Source organism: Peromyscus eremicus, chromosome 2 (assembly GCF_949786415.1).
Source record: "Peromyscus eremicus chromosome 2, PerEre_H2_v1, whole genome shotgun sequence".
Classification (NCBI taxonomy): Eukaryota; Metazoa; Chordata; class Mammalia; order Rodentia; family Cricetidae; genus Peromyscus; species Peromyscus eremicus.
Genome location: NC_081417.1, coordinates 119,187,683 through 119,209,115, shown reverse-complemented (window position 1 = coordinate 119,209,115; position 21,433 = coordinate 119,187,683). Strand labels below are relative to the sequence as shown.

Below are 21,433 nucleotides of genomic sequence, written 5' to 3'. Positions count from 1 at the left end.
GTAAAGGTTTATTTAAGAATGATTTCATGTACATGGTAACACAGTAAACATTCAACAGATATTTTCCCCCTTTACTGCACTATATTAATACAATTATCTACATGAACAGTTAAAATCATGGGACTAGTTACTTATTAATTGCACAATTCTGGGTAGATTACTTAATGATTTGAAATCCAATTTCACCTGAAAGCTGGATATATAATCTTTTCCCTCATGGTTAAGAGAGGAGTAAGTGAACTTATTTGTAGAAAGCATTTAGTGTAGTGGTCAGACTACTAGGAAGCACTCGGGAAACTTTAATTGTTGAAGTCAGTTCTGGAAGGCAGCACTGTCAACTACTAGACCACCAGCTCCCCAGCTGAAGTCAGTTCTGCATCAGACTGTGGGGGTCATGTGTGTCTCCACTACTGATCAGCCCTGTGCTCCACATCAGTTAATGTCTTTGTACCCTAGTTTCCTCTTCTTCCAAATGAGACAGTAACAGAACACACTTCATGGATTGTTTTAAATGTGAAATGAAACAATCTATGTGAGTGCCTGGCCCAGAGCCTGACATATGGAAATTCAGAAGTGTTACCTATTTTTGTGCTATGAAATTTCTGTTTGTCTTGGTCTATTTTCTGGTTCTATAAAGAACACTTGATGAGGTTAACTTATATAGGAGACAGATTTAGGACTCATGGTTCTGAAGGTCAGATAGTCTAAACAGCTGGCATAGGTTAGACCTCACATTGCACCACCATTTTGCAGAATAACAAAAAGGCAAGTGGCCACGAGGAAGAGACAATCCAATGTTAGGAAGAGCGAACCGACCCACAGGACAAAGGCATTAATTCCTGCTGATGACACAGTCACTTATAAAAGCCCCTCCCCTCTCCTAACACTGTGACACTGAGGAGAGAATTTCAACATGAGAATTTTCAGGGGAGGAACTATATTCAGAGCATGGAAGTGCCATTATTACGATGTGCTATTATCCTCAGCCTTCCAATTTCTAAGTGCAATCTTAACTGTTCTCTCATCTGTAAAGTGGGGGTAATAAGAAGACCGATATCAAGGGGTTCTGCAGCTGGCCAGTACTGAAACATTGTTCAAACAGAAGGGAAATCATTACCATTGTGTCCTGCCTGCAGTGGCTGATGTTGCTGCTGTAGACCTGGAGCCCCAGCCATCATGCCTCCTCCCCCACCTGCCCATTTTTTTGATCAAGGTCATTCATTTCTGTCTCCAGAGCTTCATCCAGTTTTGGAGGGTCTGCTCTTCCCATTTGTCAAGGTCACTTTGGATGCTCATCACTATCTTTCAAAGTGCTAACAACTCTGCCTAAATCAGTGTGTGTTTTCCATCATCCCTGCCCCTGATGGATGCCAGAACACAGTGGCCCTGGAAAGGCCCTTCCAGCAACAGTGCAGTTCATCTAGCCCTTCATTGATCAGCCTTTTCCATCATGGTCCTTGGGCCAGCTGACCACCACTAACAGACAACGTAGAACAACCCACAAGGACAGAATTAATTATAGCTTCACTTGCTCTTCCTCCCGCCTTTCCACCTGCCTTATTCATTCATTCCTTTAGCTCTCCATTAAATAAACATTTGTTAAACACACTTAACACGGGAGGCACTGTCCAGATACCAACATGATTAATAAGTGTTCTCACTCATCAGGGGGCTCATAGAAGGTAGTGGGTTTTTCTTTGTTATAATCTCCTGATTATAGTCATGGATGATTTACTTTGTGGGTAGCCAAATGAGTTGCCACCCAAAGTGACTAATGATTTAGATTCCCATTCATAGTACTTAGAATCAACCAAAGTATTTGATTTAATAAAATATATTTACACGTAGTAACACCCAATATTTGTAAAGCAAATATATAATCACATCTGGTATTCAAATTAATCTTTGTAATAGTTTCATGAGGAATTGTGTTATTATTTCCTCTAATTTTTTAGAGAGAAGGCCAAGGCCCAAAGAGCTTAAGAAAACACTGTAACGTGACTCAGTGCTGATCTGAGGTCTTCTGAGTTAGAGTTTGTGTACCTTCCAATACGTATCCCTTTCTCATATGTTAGTACATTCTGCCATTCATTGTGACGTTATACACCACCACAGACATAACAGTAAGACCAACCAGCACCTACTGGCATTTGTTGGGAGTTTAACACTGAGCTAATAACTTAAAATTCACTATTTTGGTTGGTCAGTGGTGGCTCACACCTTTAAGCCTAGCACTTGGGAAGAAGCAGAGGCAGGCGAATCTCTGAGTTTGAGGCCAGCCTGGTCTACAGAGTGAGTTCCCAGATAGCCAGGCCTAGAGAGAAACCCTGTCTTGAAAAATAAAAAAAAACACTATTGCATTTAATGAGCAGACATTTCTGAAAAGGATAATAAAGTATATAATTTATAAAGGACTAAGGTCTAGCAACATCAAATATGTTTCCCAGTGTCAAGCATCTATCTCAAAGATATATATCTATGTGTCACTGGAATCAGGTGTCAATCTTGGAAACTGTATTTTTAAAATAATTTATTCTTCTCTGATACAATACATCCCAACCACAGCTTGTCACCCCTCTCCCAGATCCACTGCTCCTCTGTTTCCTTTAAGAAAAGAGCAGGCCTCCCAGGGATAGCAACTGAAACATGGTATAACAAGATGTGATAAGGCATAAATCCTCATATCAGTGCTGGACAAGGCAACTCAGTAGGAGGACAAAGGTCCCACAGGCAGGCAAAAGAACCAGACACGTCATCACTCCCAACTAACAATACGATAATGTCTCAGGATGTTGTAACCTCAGGGTTTTTCAAACCATAGACTATAGTCCATTAGTAGATTGTCAAAGCAATTCAGTAGATCATGACCAGCATTAACGTATGCCCAACACACTAAAATATGGCAGGATGCAGAATATGAGTGCATCACTCAAAATATAATTAACTACTGAAACTTCATTTAGCTGAATGTGTGGAAGTGGGACCACAGTGTAAAATGTATTTCTTACTTGTGATATCCTAATATAAAATATAAATTTATTACTTTTAGGGACAGTCAAAAGAGTATTAAAAATTATGTATTAATGTGGTATCCTCTGTTGATTATAAACATGTACCAAACCACTCTAAACAATGGGGAAAAATCACCAACAGATACAAGAAAGGCACCAGAAAGTATATTAGTTCCCGTTCTCCAAAGAAACAGAATCAATAATATATATTTACCTAGATGTTTGCACAAAATATATATAATTAATGAGATTTACTATAAGGAATAATCTCACAATTATGGAACATGAGCAATCCCAAATCTTTTGTTAGCAATCTGGAGGCCCAGAACAGCCACAAACATTGTCAATTTGCACTGAGCACCCACAATTTCTGGTACATAGAGATGCGGCATGCAGATCCCTGCCCTAGAGAAATGTGCTGTTAGCTGGAGGTACCTAATAACACCATTCTTGAATAGAAACAGACACAGGCAAAGCACAAAGGGGAGAGCAAGGCCTTTTTGCCCACCCTTTCCAGTTTTTGGCCTCTGAAGACATTCACACCTTCATGGAGTTGTGTGGGAGTGGCTGGAGCAGTAAGGAGGGACCAGTAGGATGGATGTTAGAAGGCCAGGGTCCAGGCTCACTCCATCGCTAGATTCTGTTGCAGAGGCCTTGTCGCTGCATCTGTGTTGTGTCAGGTAGAGTTATGATGACAGTAGCTAGGAAATGAAGTCAGTGTTGGACTTAAAAGCTAGCTGCAAGAGCCATGAAAAGATGAACACTGAGGGTCCCTGATGCTGGTAGTGATGGCTAGTATACGTGAGTGTGCTTTGGCCTTGCCCATAGTTCATTTGACCTCTATCCAGGTTGCTGTGCTGTACTGGGACACACATTCAACCCTGAGCATTCTTACATTCTCTTTGGGATTCTGTGCTCCCTCTCATCCCTTCCTCACCTGTCTGATGTTCGCTCATCTTTAGGTCTCTGCCTAGCTTCTATAGGATTTTCTAAGTAATCATTCTGTCTCCTTTTCTGGGCTGCGTGCCTGTCTTTAAAAGCTTCAACGGCCTTTGGACTTAGATATATGTGCCACTCTATTGCATGCACCTCTTTGCATATGCATCCTATTATTGGTAAATTTACAGAGTCCTGCCTGAGGATGGAGGCTGAACCCCAGCACAGGGTCAGAATCCTATACTTGACGTACATTCTCTGTAGCTTTCCTTACACTCTGCAAAGGCAGGTGTTTTACTAAAGGATCTCAGGTCCACTGGATAGTGAGGAGGGTGAGATAGACAGAAACTTGATTGTGAAGAGTTCTATATTCATGGCTAAGCAGTCTGGATGGCTCAGCAGGTCTTTTGCTGTGCCCGCTAACTAACCAGTCACCCTGAACAGACAGTCACTGGATTCTAACAAGCTCCAGGCTTTATCCCCAGTTACCATGACAACCAGACTTCACGGTGATGGATGGTATTGATTGACTGACAGACTCCTGGTGTCTTGGCTCTGTCCCCATTCCCCTTAAATCATTTGCATACACATGGAACTGAGAGACACTCAGTACTATCCTTCTGACTTTGCCCTGATTTTGAATTTCCACTTCTAATATCATTGAAAATAGCTTCATACTTAAAGGAGAAAATCTGAGATGTATGATAATTCTTCTCACTCTTAGCTTTGCAGGCAGTATAGCATGGCATAGAGAGCAGAGGCTTTGGGTACCCTGGTCTATCCTCCTTGGATATTTACTTACCTGTAATCTGGGTTTGCTTGTACTGCCTGCCCTCACCCATGTCCTAGCAGATTATACTACTTAAGTGTTGATGAAGAGAACCTGTTGTTATCACGAATTCACCTGCCTACTCCAGTTTCACATCTTCCACATTGAGAATCAGGAACCCAGAGGCTCCATGTAGCTTGCAGCTTTTCCCCAAACAGCATAAGTGGCAGTATTCGGCCTTTACTAACATCTCTGTGAGCAGTTAACATAGCATGGATTAATACATTGAACCCTCATCAAAGCCCCATGAAGGGACTGTACCAAAGTCACCTTCTAGGTAGACAAACTGAAGCACAGTGAGGTCAAACAATTGTCCAGACAGATCCTGGTCAGAGATGGATTCCAGCTCTTGTAGTCTCCACTTTTAGAGCCTGGCCTCCAATATGCTGCTCCTTGTCATGGCCAATGTCATTGTGCAAAATCAGAGAACCTGAGGCAGTTCTCATCAGGCAGGCAGAAGTCTGGGCTGCAGCCTTAATATTGCCATTGGGAGTACACTACATGGCCATCATTCTCTGAGTTTCCTTGAGTGATGAGGACATAACTGGAAGGCAGCCCTTGCAGGGCTCTTTGGGGGGCCACCATTGATCCCAGTGACATGTGATGAGTGTTTCTTTGCACAGCACCACTGGCAGTGATGGCATAGGCACTTGTGGATTTGGGTCAACATGTCTAGCTTTCAAAGACCTGATTCTTGAGTGCGCTAGTCATGGAACCTGGGGCGAGCAAGCCAACAATAATAGCCAAGGCACAATGAGTACTTCATTGTGCTGGACCCTGTTTTCAGGCACTGACTAATAGAAACTACTATTCCCATTTTAAAAACAGGGGAACTGAGGCACAAAGAGGTTAAAAAATTAGAGTCACACTACCAGCTAATGGCTCCAGACTTTACACTCTCAGCCAGCAGACTCACCCTTTTCTAGTAAGCTCATAATATGGTCAAATCCTCCATGCTCAGAAGATGGTTGGAAGGAGATGATGAGTTAAAGCAGATGAAAACACTTCATAAAACACCAAGACTTAACCATGATTATTACAAAGCTCTGATCCATATCTTCCTTTAAAAGAATACATACAAATGACTCCCCCCAAACACACACAACTCCCCAAATGTTTTACCATCTAGGAATGATAGGACCAGCGGGTACCTGAGCACTCCTGGGGGCTTGGAACATGCCATGCTCTGTGCTGGACCTTGCTTAACCAAATGGTGATTTTCAGTCTAATAGAAAAGAAAACAGGCCAAGGAAGAAAAACTTCCTAGGGTGTGCTAAATACAGTCCTGGAGGGAAACACAGAGGTATTGTAGAGATCCCTAGGGAATGGAGGAAGGATACCTGGAGAAAATCCCAAAAGGCTTAATGAAAGGGACAAAGGGCTTTCTGGCCACAAGAACTAACACATGCAAAGGCACACGACACTCACATTTGCCAGCTGATTGGCAAAAAAAAAAAAAAAAAAAAAAAAATGAGTTTAAACAGACTAGTGGAGTATGGAGAGAGAAAGAGCAGGTTAGTTAACCAACATCTCAGCCAGTCCATCCACAAACTAACCAATGATCTTTCCCACTGCGATGGCCGAAACAGTCACAAAGTTCCCTTGGGAGAGACTATTTTTGCAGGCAACCAGTGCAGCAAAGCACACAGCGGCGAGATCACAGTCTCCTGAGTGGTATTTGTTTGCTGCGAAGAGATAAATAATACATTACACCTATCTGTTTTCCACTTGATGCCTTTAATCTGAGAAATGACAGAGATTGTCTGTGTTCAGGTACCTCAGAAGTCAAGCTGCCTGCTTCTCCCTCGGAGCCCTGCTGATCCTTCAGTACTCACACGAAGCGTGAGGACTGCCCTCACTCCTGTACCACAGCCATGCCCAACAGGAAAGCAGAGAGTTGGCATGGTGGCCAGAGCCATATTGTTTGAGGCCCTGGGCTACCAAGCAGACATCAAAGCTGTCCTTCTTGGCACCAGACTAGAGAGAGATGAAACCCCTGGAGGCAGTTAGTTTCCTTCCATGTCTTTTTCACTCTAGAGTTTAGGTCAGCCTTTCTGAGTACTGTCTTGTTGTGGGAACATGAACCCTCATGTGTCCTCCCTCTGCTCTCTGCAGCCTACGTTCTTGCTGGGTACTGCCTGTTCCGCTTACATCCAGCATCCTCCTTTTGAAGGAAGCCTGTTCAGACCTCCTGCACTGTATCAGAGCCCTCTTCTATGCATGCGTGCGTGTGTGTGTGCGTGCGTGCGTGCGTGCGTGCGTGTGTGTGTGTGTGTGTGTGTGTGTGTGTGTGTCTCCTTCCTGTTTCATGAAATGATTGCATCCATGATAAAGACCATGATCAAAATCAACATGGCTTACACTTCTACATCAGTCCATAGGAAAGGAAGTCAGGGTAGGAACCTGGAGGCAGGAACTGAAGTGGAGCATGTGGAGGGATACTACTTACTGGCTTGTTCACCATTGCTTACTCAGATTGCTTATACAACCCAGGAACACCTTCCCTAGGGTGGCACACCCAGAGTAGGCTGGGCCCTCCCCCATTAACCATTAATCAAGAAGACATTCTACAGACTTGCCTACAGGCCAATCTGATGGAGGCATCTTCTCAACCGAGGTCCCTCTTCCTGGGCCAGGCAGTGACACACACCTTTAATCCCAGCACTCAGAGGCAGAGTCTGGTGGGTCTCTGTGAGTCTGAGGACACCCTGGTCTACACAGAGACTTCCAGGACAGTTAAGACTACACAGTGAGACCCTGTCTCAAAAATTACTTACTTAGTTACTCACTTAATTTTAAAATTAAAAAAGAGGTTCCCTCTTCATAGATGACCCTAGCTTGTGTCAAATTGACAATAAAACAAAACTAATACTAATTAGCATGCAGTATCAGTGAGGTGTGGGTTTGATTGAGAGACCCACCCTCAAAGACAGACCCAGGAAGACTCCCTAAATTTCTTGGCATCAACTTTGGGTCTCTATACACATGAACACACACACGACAAAAACTTTTATCGTTTTAAGACCCCTGAGGACACCCACCCCCTTAGCACTGTAAGCATATAGTGCAGTGTTATTAATTAACTAGAGGAGCAGTGTTGTACAGAGAGCTCATAACTGAGATTTCATGTCTATTGATTAGCAACTCTCTCTTCCTTTCCTCGTCCTCTCAGACCTGGCAACCGTTAGGATCTACTTTACTTCAATGGGTTGCACTACTTTAGATACCTCATGTAAAGGGAAGCCCTGTAGTCTCTGTCCTTCTGAGCCTGGCTTCCTTCATGTGGCATAATGTCCTCGAGGGTCATCTGTTGTCATAAGTTGCAGGATTTCTGTCCTCTTTAAGGAATTTCAATGGCTAGGTAGTGTTTACAGAAGGAATGTGTTTTATCAGGTTCTGGTTTTTCTCTAGCCTGGGAGGGGAGCCTGAGATTACTCCATCTTTATTTTTCTGTTTTTCACTTTCATCTGGCTTCATCACCCTGATAACCTGGGAGTAGTCCGGAACTTCAGGCCTTGTCTGCTCAGCTTCCCATATTCCTCGAGGTACCTGTGTGGTTGGTATTTTGTCCCCAGGGTAGAATGTTACAACTTTCCCAAATGAGTCTCATTTTTTCTCAGACTGTGAATCCAGTCTCCTGAGGAATTTCTGAATCCTGATTAGCAACCAGAATTACCCCCTTGATTTCCCAATTCTTACTCTGAGTAGATGTGATGAGGTTGACGGTTGTATCCATATCCAAGGCATTGGTAGAGGCTCTGACTGAAACCGTATGTACCACAGCTCACTGGAGTGAGCTACCAGACATCTTCTGTGGAATCATAGTGTTCCACTTGTCCCAGATTCACCACCTGAGAATCATCTGAGACCCTTGCTTAAAATCCAGATTTCTGACTTCTCAGAAATACAGACTCAGAATGAAAGGAAGTGGGGCCTAGGAGTCTACGTTTAATCCAGAGTCGGATGTGGTGACATGAACTCCAGAGTTAAGAATTCAAAAGCTTCAAGCAAGTCTAGTTTGATCTGACCAAAGTCAAAGGCGTACTGTGGAACATGGGTGGTTGGGATAGGTCTAGAAGACAGGCAGGGTGTTCTATAGATCAGGCCACCCGCCTAGGCCACACTTCTCCACAGCAGTTCCAGCTCCTACTCTGTTCTCGCCACTGTGCCTCTTGGTCTGTTTACATCCGTCCCTCTGGATCTGTGTCCTGGCCTCCAACATTAGTTTCAGATCCTGCCTTTGGAGGCAGGTTTGAGCTCCTCTACCTGACCCAGCTCCTTGTCCTTGGTGTCTCAGCAGGCTGTGTGTGGCTACCTGTTTGTAGCATCTCTCAGACCTTTTGCTAAGACCCTGCTCACCAGCTCTACTGTATTCCAACCAGCAACTCTCCAATACAGATTTGTCTTCAGCTGGTCCTTGCTTCACGAACCCTGCTAGCCTTATAAGGGCAAGGCTTTAATTAATCAGATTCACATCCAACCCACAGGAGTTTTAACTCAAGATGGCTACATTAGCAGCACATGATGTGCCCGGATGGTACACAGCAGGTGCCTACTAAATGTTTCTCTCAGAGAACAAGATGCTTAAGTCTGACTCGATGACTGGGGATAGTGAAAAGGCTGCAGGCTTCAGAGCCAGACAGAGAGTCACGTGACTCTCAGCGTCCCTGCCTTCAGCTGCATGGCCTTAGGTGAGCTAATTAACCTTTATGAACCATAAGCATCTTGACTATAAATTAGAGCTGTGGACTGGGTGTCTGAAGGCTCGTTAGCTCTCGGACTCTGTGATTCTCAGTGTCACAGTCCTCCCCTTCCTGTCTGGTACCCTACTTGGAGGTCCTCAGAAGGCAAAGCCACTGCAGTCAAGTCTCACAGCTCAAATCCGGCTAGAATTCTCTTCTCCCCACACTTCATGGCACCGTGTCTGCAGATCCTCCAGGAGCACAATCACTCCACAGCACTTTCTGGCCCGATTCGTCAGGCCATGCTATCATTAATGCGGCAGCACTCTGCCATTCACTCAAGTAATCACTCTGGCTGCTGGCTGTGAATTCTTTTCATCCACTTTTGTTTATCACTGTTGAAGCATTTTTTAATCAAAACAATTAAATATGCTAAATCTTCCTCAATTAGTTATGCATTAAAAATTAAAAGTGCTTCAATGGAAAGAGCAGAAGAAGCCCTTTACTTGGTACTAAGTGGGTCGCTCAGAGCATCTCTTCCTCCAGGCACTCCCTTCCAGCTCCGGAGGTGTGCAGGAACTGATATTTATCGTGTCATGGAGTGCTTCAGCTGATGCATACTTAGAGGAGAACAATCCCTTCTTTCCATAAATGAGAAACCGAGGCCAGCGAGATCATGGCCCTTTGCAGAGTTCACAGAGTGTGGCAATGACCGGGGTTTGAAGTTGGAAGCTTTCTTCTGTTCCCTTCCCCAAGGATTGGGACATTCACTTAATCACTTATGTCTTTCATCTATCAGTCATCACTTCTGAAAAAAATGACTGGACTCCTGCATACAAAGAACAGTGACAAAAGAAGAGACTGAGGAGTTTTCTGTTCCTAAAACACTTCCTGAAGTAAATGCTGTTTGAACAGGAGCGTGGGTAGACTTCAGAAAGGGTGTGGTGGTGGGGGAAGAAGGCACTTTTATGGAGGGCTATCCTGTGCAAAATGGGGTGAAGACCAGGGCTGAAGGGGGATGCATGCACTGGAACCATTGCTTCACGGAGACTCAGAGGAGAATCTCAAAGGAAAAAGAGTGAGAGTCTAGAGCAACTCGCACGCACCATGCCGCGCCCGACTCTCATTTCTTCAGGTGCTTTGACCGCCCTCCCACAGGAGAGAAAAGTGAAGATGTCAAGCCAGCCCTCTCTGCCTCTAAAGTCAGAGTAAGCTTTCCCTAGCCTGAGCTGCTTGCACCACGGCAGCTGTCATTTCAAACCTGAGTGCTTTCCTGTCTTCCCACTGCAGGTATTACCGCGGAAGATGTCCAAAACTGCATCGGAGGCAGCCTGGGCCTGGAGTTTGGGGATACTTTAATCGTTGAAGGAAGTTTATCAGGATTTAAGTGCGAGAAGTCTGGAGATGCTAACAGGGGCAAGTGCTTATCAGTGGGTCTCCCCCAAAGAGAAGCCAGCCTTTCCTTGGGACACTCAATCCCTGCAAATGATTCTCTCCCCCACCTGATTCCATTTCTCTTGGTAGTCTTACTACAAGTACTAAGTAACCCCAAGCCATGATCAGTGTATAATATGTCTGTTTTGGGTCCACCTTCTTACAGTAAAGCCATCTCAAAAATACTCAACAGTTTAAGGGTCCTTGCCATATTTCAAGGGTTAGACAAAGACCCCAGCAAGGAATGGGGTGAAAAGGGATGTGTAGATAGGATCTGTTATCATCTCATCAGGTAATGGTGCAGAGGGAGTAGGCAAGTCTCTCATGAGAAAGGGTTATGACTCCCAAGTCCAAGCTCAAGGAATGATGATCAGTGAAAGAATGGATAGTCAGCATTTCTTGAGCACATCACTGTGGGTGTTTATACATTTATTCATTCACTCACCTGTCAAATACAAACCAAGTTCTTTTGAGGTAAGGGACAGAGAACTAAAGGAGTATGAAATCAGCTTATAATGTAGTAGGTGAAATACATACTAAATAGGCTTAAGTTATAACCATTGCTTAGGTTATTTATGCCTTGAGTCTTAAGCCAAATTACCCTATATCTGATGATGCCTCAGCCTCTGTACCTGACCTAGCAAACACTTTGTAATTTTCTTCCCTGATTAGCCCATCTGCCTGTTTCCTTCTCAGTGTCTGCGCTGAGTACTGCAGTGACATTTGTCATAGAGTCTGCAATATTTGATAGGGAGAGAGGGTAAGAGCAAAGGAGAGAGGAGAGGGAGAGACGGGGAGAGAGATGGAGAGATGGCAGGGGAGAGAATTCAAGAACAAGAAGGCACTGGGTAAACTTCTGACCTATGAATGAATAAGTGCATGAAGAACCATGGACCTCCCCAGCCATTTATCATCCATGTTGAGTTGGGTTGGCCTCTCCGTGTCTGCTCCACTCAGAGGATGTGCAGTTTCTATCTATCCCATCCTGCAGTTCATCAGGTACAGTAGAAGGATAGGCCTAGCTCTAAGGACAGCAGATGAACACTAGTAAAAATTTTATCAGTAGAACTTACCACCCAGTCCTTTGGTTTGGGGAGAGGGAAGCTAACACTGCCTTTCTCTTGACAGAAATACAGAAGAAGAGCTTGGCAGTGGAGGAGATCATTTCTCGGGTGCGAGGTGGCAGTCCTGACTGGGGCAGTGGCTTGACACAAAATAGAAGTACCATTACATACCGGTCCTGGGGGAGATCATTAAAGTATAACCCTGTTGTTATCGATTTTGAGGTAAGTCTTTTCGCAGTTGAAGAAACCCTACGTCTATAAGGAATGAAAGTGAAGCCGACCAGATCATTTCATATTTCTTATTATGAGCCCATCAAAGAACAAGATTAAATGTAACGGCACACTGAACTGGTGCCCTTTCCCAAATCTGCCTGGAGGGAAGATGTGACATTAGACCAGACCCACAGGCCAGCTGGGGTCAGAAACTTACTGTCTGTTCAGGGTTCAGGTGACCACTGCTAGCCCAGAAGCTCTGCAGGGTTAGACATGAAACACCAACTCGCATTTTTGCACAAACTAATTTAGAAATCACATCTGGTACATTAGGAGGTTATAAATTTTATTTAAAAATGGTACTTTATGAATAGCAATAGAACTTACATGTTAAGTAACACTACAATAGAGTCATTGGATGTAGTTTTAAACATGAGAGAAAACTTCAAGTTGTAGCACTTCTGAGCCAGAACAAATCTGAAAATAAATCACTTTTTATAAGTATGTCAATGTGACAAATTTAATTCCTGTTGTGCTCCTCCTGGTCAATGGAATGCAAACAAACAATTGACTCTCACAACTGCTCCCTGAAAGGAGGAACGCATGGTGGATCCTACTGCCACACAAGAACGGCTCTTGTTGCTTCAATACATGGGGAGTTGAATCCATACATCCACCATGAAAACTAGATAAAACAGCTTTATATTCCTTTTCAATACCCATATGTCCTTTCTCATCACCTAGTGTTATCTTCTCTTGATTTCCTTTCTCAGTATTTGTACTTACCCACCCTCACAGCTGTTTACATATACATGAACTACATTAATGGCTAGGGTCTGCAGATGGGGGAGAACATGCTTTTTGGGAGGGGCCACCTCTCTTGATATTATGATTTCCACATACATCCATCTCCCTGGAAATTTAATCTTTTTAACAGCTGAATGATATTCTGTTGTTCAGAGTACCATGCTTTCATTAAAGGGGCAGTCAATAAATATTGAACAGATTAGAAATCAGTCTGAAAAAAGACTACAGGAATTGCTTAAATTGCAAAATAGCTGCCAGATAGTGTCTGTGTGCCAGTGTCTAGATTTCAGGCTCATGAACTATGTTCAGTTCTCTTGCCTCTGCCCTAGCACCTTCCTTAAAACACTGATTCTTAGATGGTGGTGGTGCACGCCTTTAATCCTAGCGCTCAGGAGGTAGAGGCAGGTGGATTTCTGAGTTTGAGACCAGCCTGGTCTACAGAGCAAGTTCCAGGACAGCCGAGGCTAGACAAAGAAACTATGCCTAGGGGTTTTGTTGCCCAGGGGCAATATGGCCATGTACCAGGTCAGTACCAGGCAATGTGACAGGGTTGGTGCTCTGGGGACTTCGAAGAAGAAACCAGGGACCCTGCTAAACAGCCTACAGGGTACACACCAGCCCCCCAGCTAAAGGTCCTCTGGCCTGACATGTCAACAAAGTTAAAAGATCTGGCTTTGTCCCTGACCTTACAAACTGGATTACATTAGCTGTCAGGACAGTCCTTTAAAAACAGCTGTTATTTCAAACTTTTAAGAAAAGTATTCTTGTTATCCCAACTATTATCTCCCTGTTTATGTCCATTTTTCTACATGTGTTTAAGCTTATAGATATTATGTCTGTAAACCAATAGATATTTCTAAGACATCACAACAGTTAAACCTAAAACTCTATTTTAACACCCCACTTTCTACAAACATAAAAGGTCAGATGGATTAACCTTGATTTCGTTTCTTCTCCAATAAGTAAGGGGCCACTTTCACGCACCTGTAATTCACATAGGGTCTGAAAATTGCTATCATCAAGCTATTAGTGATTTGAACAAAAACTGTAAAATTGACATCAGGGGAATATATATGAACTTTGAGGGGAAGGCAGGGTCACAGTTTGAAGATGGAAACTCTCTTTGGAGAAAAGAACCCGGGGTTTGGGAGGGAGCAAAGAGGAGTAGTTTGGATCATGGCTCATCCACCCTTTCCAGCTGTAGCCTTGGTCTATTCCTTCACTTTCAGCCCCTCCCCATTCCATGAATAATATAACAAAGAATGCTAGACTATAAAGTCACAGAGGGGGATACTCAGGGAATCTTAGATGAGGAAACAGATCCACAGAACTAATGGACGAGCATAAAAGCCTGTAGTAAGCAAATGACAGCCATGTCCCATTAACTCTTAAATATCCATGTCTTCACAACTTCCCCTACCCCCTGAGACATGTATATCAGTACACTAAATCATGGGAAGGTTTTTATTGTAGTGAAATAGAGCTAGTTTTATGCTTGAAAAGGAGAGTGGAGAGAGGCAGAGAAGGAGATAGACAGACAGACAGATAGATAGATAGATAGATAGAACACAGATTAAACATATCAATTAGGAATTATTTGAGACCCATAGTAGAAATGGTGTCAGCAGTAACTATTTATTCATAGCAGATACTTAGATGGAGTGAATCCATGGGTCATTGTTTTCTTCTATATTATATACATTGTGTTATGTATTAATTTATGTTATGTTGCTTCATTACTTGCCTCTCTGATTCTGTTCACTTATCTATAAAATGGGATAGGACCATTGCCAGTAAATTTTGAGCTCTAAAATTCTAATATCTTTCTTTTTTATCCCTTTCTCTCCCTAAAATCCACCAGTCCTCCCCAGGAACATTTCCTGAGAGTTATGAGAGGGAGGGACTTGAGTTTAGTCTGCTTTAAGGTTAAGGGGAAGCTGTCCTGTGGACTGGCCTGACCTGGAACCAAAAGTCATCTTTAATCAAGACCCTGGGCAGCCCATTCCATACTTATGTCCTAACAGCGGGCCTAATTTCCTAATATGCCAGTAAGTGATTATCTCTTGGCTAGGGCTCCAGCCAATCCTTGCTTCCCCTGTCTGAAGGCCTCTGCAATGGCCTCTGACCACTCACCAAGGTCTGTTTGCCATGAGTCTTTCTGTCCACATTTCCAGGAACCCATCAAAGTTCTGTGAAGTGCCTGCCCTTGACTTCTGGCTGACCCAGGGTAGCTCTATCTAACCTGGCAAACTGCCTCTCTTGTTGGGGCCTCGGGCTCCTCCCTTATAAAATTAGAGTCCCACAGAAAACTTTCACTGTAGGTTTCCTCCAAATACGTAGCATTGCAAGGGTGCTAAAGATAGCCAGAGTAATACAACTAGAAGAGCATAGTCTCTCTCTCTCTCTCTCTCTCTCTCTCTCTCTCTCTCTCTCTCTCTCTCTCTCTTTCTGGTGTATGTGTGTGTGTGTGTGTGTGTGTGTGCGTGTGTTGCACTCATACCTGAAAATGCATTTGGAGGTCAACAGTCAATGCCAAGTGTCTTCCTCTGTTGCTCACAAGGCTTGGATCTTGGTGATGACTGGCCAGCGAATCCCCAGGATAACCCAGTGTGGAGGTTACATATAGCACCTGGCTGCTGTGCCTAGTTTTTTACATAGGTGCTAGGGGGTTCTAACTCAGGTTTTCAAGTTCACACAGCAAACAGTTCAGCCACTTCTCCCCAGCATTGTCCCTTTTCTTGCTAACACTGTTTTCTAATGAGAATGGCATGTTGTTGTGTATTATTCTCTCTCTTACACTGTTACCTTACACTCACTCCTTTGTGTCGTGAGGAAAACAGGCACCATTCCCAGGTTTAGAGGGAAAATGGAACCTCTCAGCCACACAGCTAGACAGCAAGCAGCATTCACTTCACTTTTCTAGGTGACAAGGCCTTGCCACATGTCATCTTTGTGGGAGCCCACAGAGGTTTCCTAGTGAGATCTGAGCTTGCTTTACACAGCAGGTCTGCATAAGGGGATGGATTAACCAAGTGTGAGGTTACAAGGTATTTGAAAGGGTCTGCACTTGGCTGTGCTGGTGGGAGGTCTTTTGTTCCACCCCTTGGCATTCCTATAAATAGCCCTTTAGAAAAGATAGAAGGGGCCAGTGGGTTTTGACCCAGGCCCTCCCAAGGCTATCCTGTGTTTCTATCTCTCTTTCCCTCTATATTTCTATCTAAATACTTCTCACTTCTCCCTACTCAAGAGTACCTTAGGGAAAAGTGGGATCATGACTCCCACACATCTTCCTGGATCTTCACAGTAAAACCAGGAGGTGAGGTGATGACTCTCATTTTCAGATGAAGAAGGGAGGGTCATTTGACAAAGATCCCACAGTGAGAAGCAGGAAAATGGCAGACCTCTTATCACTTCTCAGCCTGAGGCAGTTTTGTGTGTAGGGCATTTAGTAATGACATGGTTTGATTTTCAGGACAAGGGTGTTGCTGGCGTCTAGTGTGCAGAGTCCAGTGATGCTGCTAAACAGCCTGGCATACACAGTACCACATGCTTCTGTCAGCACATTCTTCATTCCGGTCAACACTATGGAGGCTGGGAAAGCCTGCTTACCTCACATCCACCCACATACCACTGCCCTTGCATCATTAAGGGATCTGCTTCCAAAGGCAACAAAACTCCTTTTACCAATGCCTGTGTTCAAGAGTGATAGACAGAACCAGAAGAAAAAAAAATACCTGAATACATAGACTTCAACCTATTACATGGTTTTGGCTTCCCAAAGTTCTGGAGGCAACAAGTGAGTTGGCCAGGGTGGCTTCTAGGTGCTCTTCTTCCTCTGGAGTATGGAGAGCATTCGTTTCAGAGATATTTGTATCTGTGTTCAGAATGGTTCTTGCACTTAAATGCTCATGTAATTCTGAGCTAGTTACACGCACACTTTGAGTTCCTGATCAATGACATGGTATGCTTAGTGCAATTCACAGAATGGCTGTGAGGACTGACCTCTGCAGCAGGACTTCCAGAAGCCTCACAGCTGGCCCTTGAGTTCTGAGAAGGTGAGCAGAGCCAAAGAGAAACCCCGAGTTCTTCTTGTACCTGCAGATGCAGCCCATCCACCAGCTGCTGCGGCACACAAACCTGGGGCCTCTGGAGACCAAACGGCAGAACCTGCACCGGGCCTTGGACCAGTACCTGATGGAATTCAATGCCTGCCGCTGTGGGCCCTGCTTCAACAATGGGGAGCCCATACTCCAGGGTACCAGCTGCAAGTGCCAGTGCAGCGCGGGTCGGCAAGGCCTTGCCTGTGAGCAGATGGCGACGGAGGGTAAGACCCATGCCTTCCACTCTGCTCCAGCCTGGCCTGGGTCTGAGGGGCGTGTGTAGAAGGAACCTTTGGGATATCAGCCTCTTTTTCCTAGGTCCTCTCATTGATTACCTTAAGAATCCACAGCCTAGAGTTTTATAGTTCATGTCCCATGTTTAAGCCTTTTTCCATTCTCTCCCTGATATCAAGACTTCTCTTTGGTCCAGGTTTGCTAGTGGGGGCACCAGGAAGATTGTATCTGGAGCTTCCAGGCAGGATGTGTCCCATGCTTCTCTTGGCTTCTAGTGGTTGTCAGCAAGTCTTGGAGTTGCTTAGTTTGTAGACACATGCCTCCACTCTCTGCCTCCATAGTCATACGACTTTCTTCCCCCCTTTCTCTTGGCTTTTCTCTCGGTAAGAATACAGGTCATTGGAGTAGGCCCCAGCCTCATTCAGGTGGCTTTATCTCAATGTGTTTTCACAGCAAAGACCAAATTTTCAAGTGCGGTTCTGTTCACTGGTAATGGAAGCTGGGAGTTGAATGTGTCTTTTGGAGGGATGCAATGGGTGTCATTATATAAGGAATTACTGCTAGATACAAAGTTGGAGCAAATAAGGTCCAAAAGTATGTAGCTTTGACATAAACCAACTCATTAACCAGCACTATAGAAGAAATTTATCAACAGGAGTAAACACTCATTCCCTTTAGGATGAAGTAGGGGGACTCTGGACATGAATCCCAGATAGTTCATAAACTAACCCTAGGACACTGGTGAAACACCTCTTTCTGGGGGCTCAACAGCTTCCATCTAAATTTCTTTTGAATTCCAATCTCTCTCTCCCTCTGACTGGGGAGAGGAATCCAGGGCTTTATGCATACTGGGCAAGTGCCCTATGGCAGATTTATACTCTAGCTTTCTTTTCACTTTTAATCTTGAGACAGGAACTCACTAAGTTGCCCAGGCTGGCCTTGAACCTGTGACCTCTCATGTCAGCTTCTCAAAAAGATGGGATTACAGGCCTATGCTGCCAGGCCTGGCAAGCTCTAACAGTATCAACGCATATCCCAATACCTAAGTTTTCAGCTTACCAGACATACAAAGCTACTTTCATATGATGCACAGAATGAAGGCAGAGAACATATACCTCAGTTTCATTTGGCTATTGTACAGAAGAACACATACACAGAACAGAGGAAGTCTGGATGGATAAATCAAAAGGTAGTGTGTCCATAACAACCCCAGACAGCACTTTCCTTAGTGGTCAGGGGTTACCCCTAGCTGATCTGGTTTTAAGGTGAGATAATAGTGGGTTATCATCCCCTCATTGAGAGAGAATCTCCAGGTGGGAGTGCAGCTCAGGTCAAACATGCCTTTGAATCAAGCATCACTGATTCTCATGGAAGCACACGTTATAAAATGAAATTATAGCTGTATGCTCCTCACACGCCATGTTGAAGATTAGACCAGCTAAAACACATGGCTGATTCCATGCTAGCAAGCAGAAGAAAGAGGCTGTTGCATATCAGATGCTCTATGGACAGAGCATACCTGGGGTGGCCCCTTCTCTGGATTCTTCCACTGCTCAAAAACAGTTTAGGTCTCTGTCTCTTCTCCAGAGGAGGGATTCTGAGAGGACAGACCCAGGAGAGTGAGGGAAAGCCTAAAGTTGAGAAATGTGGGTACAGAGAATAAAAACTACCACCACCAACTACCAGCTCCAAGGCTGTGGCACTGTCTGCTCCTGGGAGTTGGAGAAAGCCATTGCCTATTTAGGAATTGGTGAATTGGGGGGTGGGGGTGGGAGAGAGAAAGATACTCTAGCCTGAGATAGCCCAGCTCCAGAGTTCAGGGACCCTCCTGATTTCACCAGCAGGATATGCACTTGGTTCCGGCCCCTTCAGCCAGGCAACTTTCCCAAAGGGACCAAAGGCCACTTGACAGAAATAATGGTTCTTCATTCCAGGCCAGCATCATAGCAGCGCATCCTTGTGGGTGAGCCTAATTATTCCCACAAGAGCCTTATGAGATAAATGCTCTTGTTAACATCGTTTACGGATGGGGAGCCTGGGGTAGGAGGAGGAATGTTGGATAACTTGCTGAAGGTCATGTGGCTGGAGAAGGGAGGGGCAGGGAGCTGGACCCCAGGAGTCTGATGCCAGCACCCAAGGTCTTAACATAATGTTCACTACCTGAGTCTGTCTCGTGTTATACTGTTGCCAAAGTTTTGAATGAGAGCAGAGACTGAGGCAATCTCAGTAACAATCCCTTAAGGGAGTGGGCAGGGCTAACCAGTTCGTGGATTTCAGTCAGGCCTGACTTCAAGACACACATGTGATCCTTGGCTTGGCCATTCTAATTATTCCCTTTCTAGGGCCTGGTCCACCCAGCAAAGAGATAAAGAGAAGAGGGGTCACTTAGATGACACACGTCTTGCAAGGTGAAGGCCAGACAGTCAGTCATGCTGAGCCATATACTATGGGTTGTGGAGGAGGGGCAAGATGCCAGTAATCCGAGTGACTGTAGAGGACAAGGAGCTGTATCCAAGGTCTCAACCCTTCTGCATTCATTCCTCTTACATTCAGCTAACTGCCAGCATTGGGAGGAGATCCAGTAACCCTCCAAGCAGGGTGTGGGTATCTGGTGGCCTCATGGCCACCTCACTCAACTTTCAGTCTGACAGAGATTAAGCTGGCAAGGAAAACTAAGGCAGAGGAATCTGTCAGCTTCCACAGAAACCCATTAGAGTCCCTGAGAGTTGCCCCAGCAAACCTTTGCCAGTAGGGACAGAGTCACAGAGGTGGGAGAGACAGAGACTAAGAATGCTGCTGTGGCTGTTCCATCAGGAGTATAATTACAGTGCTGGAAGGGACTTGGAGATAATCTAATCCAATGCTGTTCACAGTGGGATCTGAGGAGCCCTGGGGTGCTAGGCCTTGCCCCAGGGGAGGAGGGTGAGCCCAATAGTCACCCTAGCTTCAATAGAATTCCTCTGCTTTCATCTGAATTGGATGTGGGGTTCATGGAAGACTTAATTTAGGAAAAAGAAATAGTGATAGAAAGTGATGAATCCCATTAGATTAGTCCATACTTCTTAAATAATCAAAACCTAAGCCTTCCCGGGGGAGAGGGACTTGCAGAGCTATAGCCAGTGGAGCCAGTGGCCCTGGGTGGGGCTCTGTGTGCTGGGTTCCTGGACTCCACACTTAGTGCAAGCATTTGGAAGTTTTATACAGACAAGCTGTCATACCGCAGGACCCATTGCCAGACTCTGGAGGGTTTGGCTTCGAAACTCACATACAGAACCTCAACAATCTGCTCCAGAGATCTCTAGCTATCTCCCTGCCTTGGATCTGCAGGGTGGCCATAGTTCTAGTTCCTTACACCCTCCAGTGACTTCGACTCCTTCTCCCAGAGGACTGTCTTTCCCGCCTTGCTCTGCTATCTATCTTCCATGCAACCATGGATTCCAATTTCATGAGATGGGCTCCCAAGTGGCTTCTTCTCCCTCCGTCCGGAGTTTCAAATTAACTGTGGAGCAGCAAGCACAGAGGTCTCGGTTGGCTACCCAGGGCATTTCCCCAAGGAGGGACTGCAGAGCACTCTGGGGCAATAAGGTGGCCTTCTGCCCTCCATCCCCAGCCAGCTGCTCCTCCTCCGCTAACCTCCTCCTCCTCCTCTGGAACATTTTCCTGCAGGAGCCAAAGCAGATGGTCGCTGGAGCTGCTGGAGCTCCTGGTCAGAGTGCAGAGCGGGTACCCGGGAAAGGAGGAGACAGTGCAACAACCCTGCACCCCAGAATGGAGGTGCCCCATGCCCAGGGAAGAGCGTGCAGACCCAGACCTGCTGAGTACCTTTGGAGGCAGGCTGGGAAGTCTGTGGATGCTGCTAACTGGCCTGCCTACTAGGTAGGACTGATTGCTGCTCCAAGTGACTGCAAACCAACAAAGACCATTCCCTTCATATACTCATGGATTGTTTTCTAGTATGAACCTCATGACTCTTAGCCTCTACCAATTACCTGGTTCCAAAGCTGTCTCCCTGTTTCAGGGGGTTCTTACCCTGCACTTCTCAGAACCACTTTCTATCTTACTAGGTTCAGGGTGCTTAACAATAAACCAGCTGTGGTTTAGACATATCAGAAGTTATTCCTCA

At 45.0% G+C, this 21,433-nt stretch overlaps 1 protein-coding gene across 1 annotated transcript in view; it reads left to right on the top strand.

Annotated features, from left to right (window-relative positions):
- The window catches only part of C8a (complement C8 alpha chain), a 56,713-nt gene extending 35,505 nt beyond the window's left edge, over positions 1–21,208 (top strand). The window contains exons 8-11 of the mRNA XM_059256016.1: positions 10,749–10,874; positions 12,021–12,178; positions 17,078–17,300; positions 20,977–21,208. Coding sequence (XP_059111999.1) covers positions 10,749–10,874; positions 12,021–12,178; positions 17,078–17,300; positions 20,977–21,128 — 659 coding nt within the window. The 3' untranslated portion in view covers positions 21,129–21,208. The remainder of the gene's footprint in view (positions 1–10,748; positions 10,875–12,020; positions 12,179–17,077; positions 17,301–20,976) is intronic.
- The last annotated feature ends 225 nt before the right edge of the window (positions 21,209–21,433 follow it).